At 38.7% G+C, this 13,140-nt stretch overlaps 1 protein-coding gene and 1 pseudogene across 2 annotated transcripts in view; one reads left to right on the forward strand and one right to left on the reverse strand.

Moving 5' to 3' along the window:
- The window catches only part of Rubcn (rubicon autophagy regulator), a 63,120-nt gene that overhangs the window by 13,059 nt on the left and 36,921 nt on the right, over window positions 1–13,140 (reverse strand). For both annotated transcript variants that reach the window (XM_076868226.2, XM_076868225.2), the window contains exons 7-11: window positions 11,985–12,518; window positions 7,561–7,676; window positions 5,408–5,618; window positions 4,439–4,540; window positions 3,048–3,122 (exon numbers count right to left, since the gene is read on the reverse strand). In XM_076868226.2, coding sequence (XP_076724341.2) covers window positions 3,048–3,122; window positions 4,439–4,540; window positions 5,408–5,618; window positions 7,561–7,676; window positions 11,985–12,518 — 1,038 coding nt within the window. The remainder of the gene's footprint in view (window positions 1–3,047; window positions 3,123–4,438; window positions 4,541–5,407; window positions 5,619–7,560; window positions 7,677–11,984; window positions 12,519–13,140) is intronic.
- Window positions 5,679–6,609, forward strand: LOC143408690 (transcription factor BTF3 pseudogene; annotated as a pseudogene).

Here is a 13,140-nt window from a genome sequence, read left to right on the forward strand (position 1 = left end):
AGATTTTCACACATCATTTGCTTTACATTTATATGGGTAACACTTATACTGCCTGGAATTGAACATAAGTCTTGCCTTGTCTTAGTAACGCTCACAGTGTTTTGTACATAATAGGTTTTCAGAAAATATTTCCTAAAAGAATATTAATTGGCTAAAAGCAATTAACAGATTTTGAATATTTCATTTTGTTTGGGAGTAACAGAGAAGGAAAAAAGAAAATCTTTGACAGATATCCTTGAATAAGAAACTGACAAATTTTGTTACTTTAGGACCAGCCTATTAAAGAAAATAACACACACTAGAGAGAAGTGGTTGAGAATTCATAGTTGCTAAGGAAACCACTGTCTCCATAAAAACTATAATCATGTGCACAAAATGAAGTTAATGTCAATGACAAGCCATATATGTGTCAGTGGTCCCATAAAATTACATTGTTTAGTGATATAGTAGCTATCTTAGTTGGTACAAGTATACTCCACGATGTTTGCCTAATGACAAGTTTCTTAGAATATATCTCTTATTTATGCAAAGCATAACTGTATTTAGCAGTTTTTCATTGTTCTTTTTATTTCTTTGAGAAAAAAATCATTCTTTTCTCTTTATAGCATATAATCAGTCAAGTGCAATGGTGTACAACTATAATCCCAGCCACTTGGGAGGCTAAGGCAGAAGGATCACAAGTTCAAAGCCACCCTCAGCAACTTAATGAGACCCTGTCTCAAAATTAAAAAAGTAAAAAGGGCTGGGGATATGACTCAGTGGTTAAGTGCCCATGGGTCCAATCCCTGGTGGGGGAGGGCGAATGGGAAGAACATAATCAAGTCATACTTTATCTTGTTTCTTTTTTTTTTTTTTTTTTGAACCACAAGGTCCAAAGAGGTCAGAGGTATGTGGCATAGAATTCCTGGCTAATCAGGAACATTTCCAAGAGTGTGGAAGACCACAGTGCTTTAGAGGTAAGGATCTTTCACTCCAGGGTGGAGGAAGATAGGCAGCACCTAATATCAAAGGGGACATGACATCTGCTCTGGTCAAGAACCATGCTTGTGTGGCATCCTGCCGACTCTCTGGTCAGGTCAAACAGATGACTAATTTAAGTACAGGGTCAGGACTGAGGATGTAGTTCAGTGGTAGAGTGCTTGCCTAGCATGTATGAAATCCTAGGTTCAATCCTCAGCACTACATAAAAAAGAAGTAGACCACGGTCTCAGAAAACTAAAGAGTAAAGAGAAAGAAAACCATTCAACTAGATGGATTAAATGTACCCCAAATGAGAGCACTTGAGAAAGAAGTCTGAGAAAACTCATCTTCCAAGTGAATTGAACATAATTGTGAAACATTTTATTGATCGTGCATACAAAAACAAATATATTTTTTTTCCAAGGGAACCAATTTCAAGTGCTTTTGATGCTTTAGAGAGAATAAGATTATTACTATGGACTGAAAAACAATTAGAATATTAAAAACAAACAACACTATGTGTTATAAATAGAAGAATATGCTGTGTGTCCAGACAACTAGTATTGGTACAATCCAGGAAGAACTAGTTAAAACCTTGGTACCTTAATAAAATCTGCAAATTTTTAAATGAAATAAGTAAGGCTAGTGAAGAATCAGTTTCATAATTTACTGGCCAGTTTGATGTTGGTCTCCATTCTGATTTCCTTCCAGTAGATAATCCTCAACATATCTGAAAATCCAACATCAGTAAGTTTTCGGTAACTGCACCTCACACAAGCTCTCTTCGACTACATCCCTAGTCCTTTAGTTGTCATTTTTAAGAGTGACTTCTGACTTTTCTTTCATTCCCCTTCCATAATGTGTCTGAGGCAAGGTACCTCACCCCACACTCCCTGTCCCCCAGACTCCAAGAATGGGGATCACAAGAAAAAGTAGATTTTTAGTTAAAAATTTTTTCATATTCTTGGTGTAAAACTTGTCATATATATAAAAATTTGAAAGCTCCCAAAATTGGGAAAGGAAGGATATTAGGAAGATCAAATAAAGGAATGCCTTATGAGTAAAGCAGATTGAATATTCTCTGATGAAATAGCCAACAGTCAATAAGTGCATCAGCAAAAGATTGTGGTTGTAAACACATCAGAAACCAATTAAAAAGTGACAGGATAATCTCAAGCAATGGAAGACTAATGTTAAAATACATTACAACAATGCAGGATTAGAGAAAAATGAACCTAATTAATTTTTATTTCTTTAAATCTTGATCTAATCTTATATAATAATTAATTATATAAATTAATCTTATATAATTATTCAAATTCTAGTGGCTGACAATATGAACAGTCATAAACATTATATTAACATTATTAAAAGGTATGTGTCTGGTCCTGGGGATTGAACCCAGGACCTTGCTAGGCAATGCTCTACCACTGAGCTACATCCTACTTCTTTTAGTGTTTTAGTTATTGTCATTTGTGTTTTAAAACCATTTTAAGTAGAATACTGTTACTTTCTTTCAGTTAACTACACCTACAGAAAACCTACTTATTTGAATCACAAAGCAATTACTAAAGATGGCTATTTATAGCAGTAATTCCTAATTATATATGAAATACCCAGAAGAGGTAGCTTTCTGAAAGTTGGCTCTCCAAATCTCAAACTCTAAGTGGACTAAGTTTCATGGCATTCTGTCCTACTTTTGCTGTCTAAATGTGTGGCAGTAGCTTACCTATATATTTGAACAAAAATTCTTTAACCATTTTTTCCTAAGCTATCCATATTACCTCCATAGTCCATGACTATTTAATCTAAAATGATAACTGCAGGGAAGAATCAACAAGGACAAACTCAACGAAGACTTTGAGTTTGAGTTTGTTTATAGAGTCATATAAGGAAAAATATCTGAATATCTGAATTGTTCCTGGCTTCTTATTATCACTTAAGTCCAGTTTTTTCTAATAAGATCTTCAGATCATGTAGTCCTCATTACTTTAACAGGTTTCACATGGCCAAGTATGTACAAAAGCTGGCGCAAACACTTACACACATGCATGTATAAGCAAATCCACATTTCCAACACAGGCTACCTGAGAACATGGAGGCCATTGACACTGAGAGTCCGTTCTTTGACATGTGATTCAGGTTAGATCCTTCGCTATCATCTGTGTAATAATGATTATAAAAGGGGCCCTTTAGTTTTCTGACAGGAAGTAACCTGATGAGATTGACAATTCTATACCACATGTTCCAGGGATCAAAAGATGAAACAGCTTTTAGGAACTTACATCAAATAGGCAGATGCTCATTATAGCTTGGATAGTTACTGCTACTTCCCAAACTCATCTAGCCTCAAGGACCTTATAAGACAATGTTTTTGTTTTTTAATTTTTTGTTGTAGATGGACACAATACCTTTATTTTATTTATTTTTATGAGATGCTGAGGATCTAACGCAGTGCCTCACGTGTGCTAGGCAAGTGCTCTACCACTTAGCCACAACCCCAACTCGACAATATTCTTCAGGGGTGATGTTGGCAATATCTGGAGACATTTCTGACTCTCAAGTGGGGAGAGGAGTACTACTGGCATCCGGTGGGCAGAGGCCAGAAATGATACTAAATATTTTACTATACAAGACAGTTCCTCACAACAAAGAATTGCACTGCATAGAAGATGAGAAACCCTACCTTAAGGTCTTTTCCTTTAGGATTTTTATTCTGAACTAACTAGGGAATAAGTTGATTAAACATCTCCTGGGAGCCCACAACTGCAGCAATAGTTTTCCAACAGTAATGTACTGTATGTCTTCCCCTAGGCAACTTCCTTGTCGACTCAATTAGTTTCCCCATCCTCCTGTTTTGCTTCAGGAAACATATTTAGCCTCCAACTGGACTATTCCACATCTGATAAAGCAGCAAACTCAGAATTTGCCTTAATATTACCCTCATGAAATTCTGCTGCTGCTCTTGAAAGGGTGGAATCCTCTCACTTTCTTTTAATTTTGGAGATCAAGTCAACCACAACATTATGGCACAACAAAAAATAAATATCTGGCAGGTGTGGTGGTACAAGCCTATAATCCCAGTCACTTGGGAGGTTGAAGAAAGAGGACTGCAAGTACAAGGTCAGCCTGGGCAACTTAGTGAGACCCTGTTTATCCCTAGTTCCTAGTATAGAGGTTCTCAAACCCTTGGATTTTTCTAAGTCACAGAAATGTCTTTTATCATTAATAAAGAATCCCTTTCAGTCATACCCGAGTGTGTATTAATGAACTGACTCTTAGCAGGCACCCAGATAGTTTCAGGATGGGGCTGGCCACCAGAAGAACCAACTATATGATTAGTAAGTTGGAACTTTGACTTCCCCTTTACCTCCATGCAGGACAGAGGGGCAGAAGATTAAATTCAATTACCAATGAAACAAATAACAAGAAAGAAACAGATAACAAAAGCTCCCAGTAACAAAGTATCACTTCTTACCTTGGATTTCAAATTCATTAACTTCATCACCAGAGCCAGAATCAGAGAACTGTGCTGAATCACGGGAACTAAATTGGGAGCTACTGGAGGTGACCCGAAAGCCTATCAAAACAATAACAATAAATAGAACAGAAAGAGATCTCCTACTCCTCCCAATGTCACAGTAAAAGGTAACTGGTAGGACTTAAATGTATATCAAACCTTTGTTGGAAGTGAAGCTGTTTAAATGGAAACTAGCTCTTGTTGATTTATAAACTTAGAAGATTTCATGTAAATAGGAGGTACTAGTATTTGGGAAGTCAATCTGGAATCAGTGGTCTTAGTTCTCCTTACATCAGAAATCTATTTTGGAAGGAAGCCATTTCTGATGTAGGAAATGGATGAATTCTGGAATAAGTATTCTTAGTCTGGTAACAAAAATAGAACAAAGGGGATGTGAGGGCAATCTGGCTTCGACATCTATCACCCCCATTGATCACCAGGGTTGATTCAGATGATCTGGCTGGCTAAGAAAGTGTCCCTTTCCTCACTGCTCCATGTGTGTCCCTCCCAAAGCTTCTTGCTCAGTCAAAGAGAACAATCGTCCCTGATAGAGGAGGAGCATCTTTGGTCAAGGGCATACAAGTAGTTGAGCTCCCCTGCTAAAACCTCCAAACAAGCTCTCAAAAACAGAACAAAGTCTGGGGTATAGCTGAGCAGCAGAGAGCTTGCCTAGCATGCATGAGGTGGCATTGGGTTCGATCATCGGCACCACATAAAAATAAATAAAATAAAGGCATTCTGTCCATCTACAACTACAAAATTTTTTTAAAAAAAATATAACAAAGTAATATCTTTGTGACAGTGACAAAACCTTGGTTTGGGTGTAATTCCCAAAGGAAGACCAGAAACGAAAGCCCTCAAGGCACTGAACTTGTCTTGAAGCCATGAAGAAACAGGAACAAAAATGTTTTTATAGGCCTCACTCACTTCCTTGCTCAGTCTCCTGGTATATAGGGAGCAGATTCTTTGTGCGGATCTGCTGGCGCCGAAGGCGGATCTTCTGTTTCAGTTCCTGGATTTCTTTATCACTGTCTTCTTCTTCTACTTCCTCTTCTTCTAGGCATTGGCTCATCATGTTGCACTTCATTAGCTCGATGGCAGCAATCAAGGACTCTGAAATGCTGAAGTGTGCATTCTCCTATGGGAAGGCAAGCACCAAAGAAGTTGTATGTTAAGGAACTAAAAGTAAGCTGGGCACATGGCACACACCTGTAATCCCAGTAGCTTGGGAGGCTGAGGCAGGAGGGTCCAAGTTCAAAGCCAGCTTCAGCAACTTAGAGAGGTTCTAAGCAACTTGGTGAGATCCTGTCTCTAAATAAAAATATAAAAAGGGCTGGGGATGTGGCTTAGTGGTTAAGTGCCCCTGGGTTCTATCCTTGATACCAAAAAATAAAAGAAACTAAAAGTATTCAATGCCTCACTTATTATAATGTTGGAAAGCAGACCTTCCAAGGCATGCACTCCTCTAATCAAAAACACCCAGGGGAAATGCATACTTCTACTATAAGGAAAGTAGATGACAAGAAAATCTGTTCTAAATTCTCTTTGCTATCTTGACCATGCATGCCTATTCCATTTTATACATAAAAATGAAAAGAAAATGTCAGTGGTCAGCCCAAGACCCCATGCAGCATTAAGTACCCCATTCGGTCCCATTTCAATTTCAACAAGAAACTGTCATGAACCAGGAAAAGTTCAGCAAAATTTAGACACAAGAATGTATTGGCAGGAAAGAACTGCTCAGAGAGAAGACAGTGGTTCACAGAACCACTACAGCAGATAATAAAACACAAAACACTTCAATTTTCCTTAAAGAACATAGGACTAAACAGTATCTCTGATACTGAAGGGGTGAATACAAGGAACAGTTATCCACCTTGACAAACCTTCAGTGCAACCATCTCTGGTAACAAACATTTTCACCATTATAGGTCATGGTAAGGCAAAGCAGCTGACAGAAATATTATATGTTAAACCAGCGCAGTACAGACAGTCTGACTAGTTTAAGGAAACTGGCTGAAGCTCTGCCCAGCTGTGGATGGAAAAGCCACTGGAGAAGATGGTGATGGTGATAAAGTTCCAGATCATTGGAGAATTTTGATGAGGCTTCTAAGAATAAGGCAAGTTGAATTGAGTCAACTTCTGAAGAAGAAAAAACTTGAAGATGTTACAGGAAGTTGCTATTTATCTTATGCTTTTTAAAATTGTTTTGTTTATGGACTTGATAAAATCTAGCACTCTACTATTTTTTTTTTCTTTTTCTTTTCTTTAGGTACCAGGGATTGAAGCCAGAGGTGCTTAACCACTGAGCCACATCCCCAGCCCTTTTCATTTTTTATTCTGAGACAGGATCTCACTAAGTTGCTTAGGGCCTTGCTGAGCTGCTGAGTCTGGCTTTGAACTTGTGATCTTCCTGCCTCAGTCTCCCAAGCTTCTGGGATTACAGGCATGCACCACCACACCCAGCTTCTCTAATTAAGCTCAACTTGCTAGGACACTGTAGTTCTTTTTAGTTTTTGCTTATATGTAATTCATTTTTTTTTTGCAGTTAAATAAGGTGAAGAAGCCTAGGAATAAAGTGTGAAAAGTTCTTTGCCTAATGAAGGAAAAAAAGAGAAGATGCCCAGAAATTTCAACCAGGCTCTTTTCCAAGTTCATGTACTCACACATGAAGTATTAAGGTCAATGTTTTTAAGATATGAGTGTTTTGTTATCTAAAAAATGCTACATAGTTGTTATTTATTATGTATCTGAGCCTAAGCATGAAATACAGAAGTCCTGGAAATAGAATTTATCTAAGGTTCCAGGATAGAGGAAACAATAATCATGTGCCTAAAATTGAATGTTTCTCTGCCCAGCATAGCTTCTAGGATAAAACTGCTAATATTTTAGACTCGATGAGAAGCACACACTTCCTGAGGAGTTCCTCAGAAACAGAAATTGCTGGATTTTATATTTACTGCAGGCTATACTCATGACACTGCTATAAACCTAAAATCTCTTTCAAACAATGGCATCACAGATCCTCAGGCCAGATCTTCCAACGAATGAGTTCTTCATCAGACCCTTTGATTCCTCACCTTTTCAAGGTCTGCGCAGCTACCAAAGTCTTGCTCAGAGAGATAGCTGATGAGGGACTGTCCTTCTGATGGTCTTCGGAACATGCCCTCTCCTGAGCACAGGTACTGACCACCCTCTGTGGGAAAATGGAATATAGATATAAAAAGTTCTGTCTCAAAAAGCAAATTTGTAACAGCTAAATTTGGACTTCTCCAAGAAGTCTAAAGATTTTTACCACTAAAGATGCTCTCATGTCTTCCCAAATAATGAGGAATTAGAGGTAAGGTATCTATCTTCTAATAGAATTACTCAGATTCTTAAGAGTCCCAGAGCACTACTAAGCCTCTTGGTTGGAGAATGGTGAACTACATGGAGAAAGTCCAGAGACAATACTTACACTATCTAAATTTATAGATGACATACTTTCCCTCCTACTCCATACACACAAAAATCTAAAATCCCACGCTGAGAGTCAGAAAAGGACACAAGTAACTTCCTTCTGTACATGACTTCCATGTAAAACTTGTCTTCTGGTAACTAAACCCAGATACTCAAAGGCCTCTTTTCAACATCCCTCTCACCCTCTCAGACAGCCATTCCATCTGGATCAACAGAGACGTGCCATGATAATACCTACAACATAAGAGACAGTGGGACCCCAGAGTCAGAGGGATCCAAGAGAAGTGGCAGGTGACTATGATTTCTAGCACAGGGGTTGAAGAAGGGGTGGTCAGACTGCACAGTGTGTACCCTCCACAGAGTTGAGATGAGCACAAAAGCTGAGGCTTTAGCAGGCAGGAGGAGAAAGCAAAGAAAAGACACCATTTCATCCCTAGCCTTCCTAGTACTCACTTACCATACTCCAGGTACAGAGAGCTGGGTGTGCTGACTTCACTGCTCTGAACAGAGTAGGGAAAGGGGCCTCTTAACTTCGACTTATCATTGCAGGATTCTAGTGTCAGTCACCACACCAGGAAGTAAAAACACACACAGAAGTAAGCAACAGATACATTCCCAATCTGGAGTTTCAACATTTAACTGCTACCATTCCCAAAGCCCACCTAAGAAGGAAAAGGGTAGCATATTAATAGTTAACAGCCCAAGAAAACAGAACATGTAGAGGAAAGGAATGGGAAATCAGTTGGAAGAGAGAAAACATGATCTAGAATGGGACAACACAAAGGTGAAAAGTATCAAATCAAAATGAATCAATTTAGTTATTTGCCATCCAACCAAATGTTACAGGAATATCAGCCAGTTTCTAACCACTTGACAAACTAATTTAGCAAATTGTGTATAGGTTGTTAGGGTTGTAGCTCAGTGGTAGAGTATTTTCTTGGCATGCATAAGTGAGGCCCTGGATTCTGATTTTGTTTTATCCCCAGTTCCAAAAAATAAAATAAAATAAAACAAGAGAGAAAGAGAGAGAAAGAGAGAGACAGACAGACAGAAAAAATCTTCAGATAATAAAACAAACACAAGCACATTAAATTTTCTGATACATTGACACTAGATTTTTAAAACATATCAGAAGGTAAATTTACATTCACTAAGGAAAAAAAAAAACAGCTATGTCCTTAACAGCAGCATTAAGGCAGTGCTGAAGAAGCTAAAGACAACGGCCTTGAAATCAAAGGGCTCAATGACTGGAAAAGGAAGTCAGAGGTTTCATGATAAGGTTGGCAAAGCAGGAGGTGCCTTGGAATAAGACTAGTAAGAGCTGGAAGTGGAAAAACAGCAGCAGGCAGGGATTACAGGAAATGGGAAATTGATATTCTCCAAAAAGGAACACAAAATTTCTAGTGCCAGAGGGAAAATCAGGTAGAAGAGCAGGTGGATGCCTAAGAAATGAGCAGGGTGCTCTGGGAAGATAAATGATTGAGACACATCTAACCTATTTCCATGGAAAATGGTACCAACTTGTCTGCTGCTCCTATTGCAAAAAAAATGCTACTACATGGTAAGAGAAATCAGCTTTCTCCTTGGGCCTCAGAGACTTCTGGTAGCCCTAGTAGTGGGCTCTGCTCCTCACCACCAACTGAGGACAACCTAGCAGTCACCATGAAACCTTGTAAGAAACCATGTCTTGGAAGGAAATTGTTAGATTCCAAACACAACAGAAACCTTACTTCTTTACAAGATATGGCTATTCAGCCTTTGCACATTGAGTACACTACCTCCTAATGCTGCCCACTCAACTAATTCTTAGCATTTCCTTACACTCACTCAAAATCTGTCTTCTTATAATTTCTCATCCTCTTAAGAACAAATATGCTCTTCTAAATGATGATTCTGCACACTTTATTTCCTCTTAAACTTTCTCTTTTCAGAGTACCTAGATACCTAGCAGCTTCACTCATTACCAGGAGGCCATAGTTTTCAGTCCTTTCTTACCACTATCTTGCAGACACATTCCTACAGCATTAATATTTTCATGAATCACAGTACCCAGAATGCAACACAAATGTTTGAGTTTTACATGCTCAAAGGCCAATGATCTGGAATATAGGCAACACTACCATGAAAACCAAAGAAACAGATTCAAGTCACTAGAAAAATGTGCAATGGTTGGAATGGGGTATGGGGACTCACAGGGTTATGAAAACATATGTAAGAAAAAGGAAATGGGACTCTTGACAGGCAAAAAACATGCAAGTATATCCAAAACCACAGAAAGGGGATAAAACACATTCTGGTGTTAATTCAAGGAAAATAAAATAATCCACAGTAAGTATTCAGTTAAAAGAAACATTCTGTCACTGATTCATCTAGAGGCCTTAGATAAATAGTAGGTCTTTGTTTTACCTTTGGGCAAAAATTAATCACTAAGTCTTGATTCTGCCTCCCAGAAGCTGATGGGAAACTGAAGGAGGCATATGGAAGTTGTGAGAAGAACATATATCACATTAAGTATCACTGTCATTTTACAGACAGGTCCTTACATCATAACAGGACCAGACTAGCCAGACTTGATTTGACACCAGACTGTAAAAAGACGTTTTCAACTAAGCAAGGTGGTCACAAAGGAGCAGAAGGGAGAGAAGGTAGAGGACTGGCTCCCAAACCTGCAATGGGATCTTCAACTATAATGGTGATATTCCTGGGGCCTCCTGTAGGTAAACAGACAAGTATAGAGAAGAGTCCAGACAGAGCAAACAAGATTAGAGAGAGAGAGAGGAAAAAAACAAAAACAAACAAACAAAAAAAACTATGTCTTTTACCTGGCAGAGGTGGGGACATAACTCCAAAGGGGAACCCCAGTGCTAAAGGAAGGATGACTTGTACAAGACGCTACACATGAGCCATACTCCCTTGGACCCTTCTGCATAGGTTTTCACAGGCTCCCTTTTCCCATGCAGGTTACCATGGTTTCTGGAATCCATGTGGATTCAAGAATGGGGGCAGGGAAGTTTTACATGCTCAAAGGCCAATGACCTGGAATACAGTAGACACCAGGCCTAAAGCATAAGATGTGACATGAGGATCTAACCCAAGCACACTCTTCACATCTAAGAAAACTCATGGGAAGACAGGCTTTGATTTGGAGACTTTTTCTTTAAAAGTTCCAATAAGTCAAATTCTTGAGGAAAAACAGAGATAAAATTTGCCATTTGGAAAGTTTCAGATGAGGCCCTTAGGTTCTTTTCTTTCTAAAAATTACAGAAAAGTAATGGCAGCTCCAGTTGCTAAGGAAATCCTTTTTATCCTTAATTTTTAAAAAATTTTTTATATTTTATTTCTGGAGTTTTCTGACCCGGAATGGCCTTGCTGTTATGGAGATTCTGCTATAAGTGAAATCCAAACAAAGTCTGCCAGATACCAACAACCCAGGAAGGATGATGGCAGGGAGATGGCAAAAGCAATGAAACCCATCTTCCCCAGGTCTAGGCTGCTCTCTGATCACCTAGTGTTAAGGGGATAGCATTCCCAGGGACCAGGGTCTCTTTACCTGCCCCTCAGCCCCACCAGCTTGGTTACCAGGTCCTATACTTATATTCCTAGTTTTAATTAGGAAACCCTAATATCACTCTGCTTCTCTCATACTGGTATTATATTCTGACCAAAGTTCCAAGGAATCACAGGAAGGGGAGGAATTTAATGGGATTATTTTTAAAGCTCTTTAATATATTCCCTCAGTTCAAGAGATCATTTAAAACTTGAAATGTGATGAGTCACACTATCCTCTGATGCCAAGGAACTAATATATCCAGGAAAGTATTTAGTATTTCACAATATATAAAGGAATAAACATAAATATATTCAAGACATTTCTTGATTATCAGTATTACATTCCAAAGTTCTCTCTTTCACTATAAAGCAGAATCTCATGTCATCAGAAACATAACCTCTTTCTGGTGCTTGGAAAGCCATAAGAACAAATGTTCCCTTCCACCCTAAAGTCAAGGGGTCATCTTGCTAACTAGTGGTTGGTGCACACCATTACCTGGGGCTCCTCTGGAGGCAATGTTGGTATCTGAATGGGAACGAATATGGCTCTTCTTTGTCCCACTGGAGATAGTGACAGTCTGCCCTTCTGAGAAGCTAGATCTTCGAAGGACACTGGACAGCTGACTCTGCCCCCCACCTTCTTGGTCCCCTAAAGAAGAAGAAGCAGAATCTGGCTTCTGGGAGCTACCAGAGGAGAACAAATTGGAACTGCTACTCTCAGCATTGCTGCTGTGACTCTGACAGCTAGCAGTCCGGCCATGGGGGTCCAGGTTGCCAATGGCCAGGTACTCAGGTCCCTCACTGGCATCGCTTGGCGAATCATTCTGGCTGCTAACCCAGGATGTCTCTATAGGGCTGGTCAGAGTGCTGGAGCTCATCTCATTTGGGGTCAATGCAGAATCCCTGGCTAGTGCAGAGTCTGAAAGCTCGGGAGCTTGGATGGTTTGATCCTCTGCTAGTGAGAGGTGTCCTCTGCTTTCTTGAGGTTTCTGGGGAATGCTGGAGAGGGAAAAGGAAGTAGATCTTCTCTCTAAAATATAAAAAATAAAGAATAAGGGAAAGGAAGGTAAGCTAACAATAAAAATAAAAATTAAAAAGAGTATCTATTACCTATAAGCCATAACACATAAAAAACTTGTATTAAATTTTCTACTAAATCTAAAAAAGAAAAAAATAAAGATTTAAAAAAAAAGAGTAATCTAGAGGTCTACAGTATGCATGAAAGGCTTCTCCACAACTTAAGACCAATTCTCTATCATTACTGGATGCTGAGGACAGATGTTACTTCAGAAAAGGTAAGTCAATTAAAGTGAAAAATTATTTAGAAGCAGCTAGGTCAAGATCCTGGGCTCTCGAGATAGAGGCGTTATGTCCTGTTGTTATGTACTCCTCGTCTGCAAAATGAGCAATAATAATAACACCACCTCCCTCACAGGACTGTTTTAAGAATCAAATGAGATACTACATATAAACAGATTTATAATAGAGACCAGCATGTTGTAGGCACTCAAAAAATGTTAGCAATTATTAAATGCCTTCTTTCACTGTAGATTAGAAACTCAAAATAATCAAAAAACACTATAATACACCCATAAAAAATGTGAGGGAAAAAAGAATCTAAAAATATCTCTTTCCTCTATTACTTTTTTTTT

This window comes from Callospermophilus lateralis, chromosome 10 (genome assembly GCF_048772815.1).
Source record: "Callospermophilus lateralis isolate mCalLat2 chromosome 10, mCalLat2.hap1, whole genome shotgun sequence".
NCBI classification, from domain to species: domain Eukaryota; kingdom Metazoa; phylum Chordata; class Mammalia; order Rodentia; family Sciuridae; genus Callospermophilus; species Callospermophilus lateralis.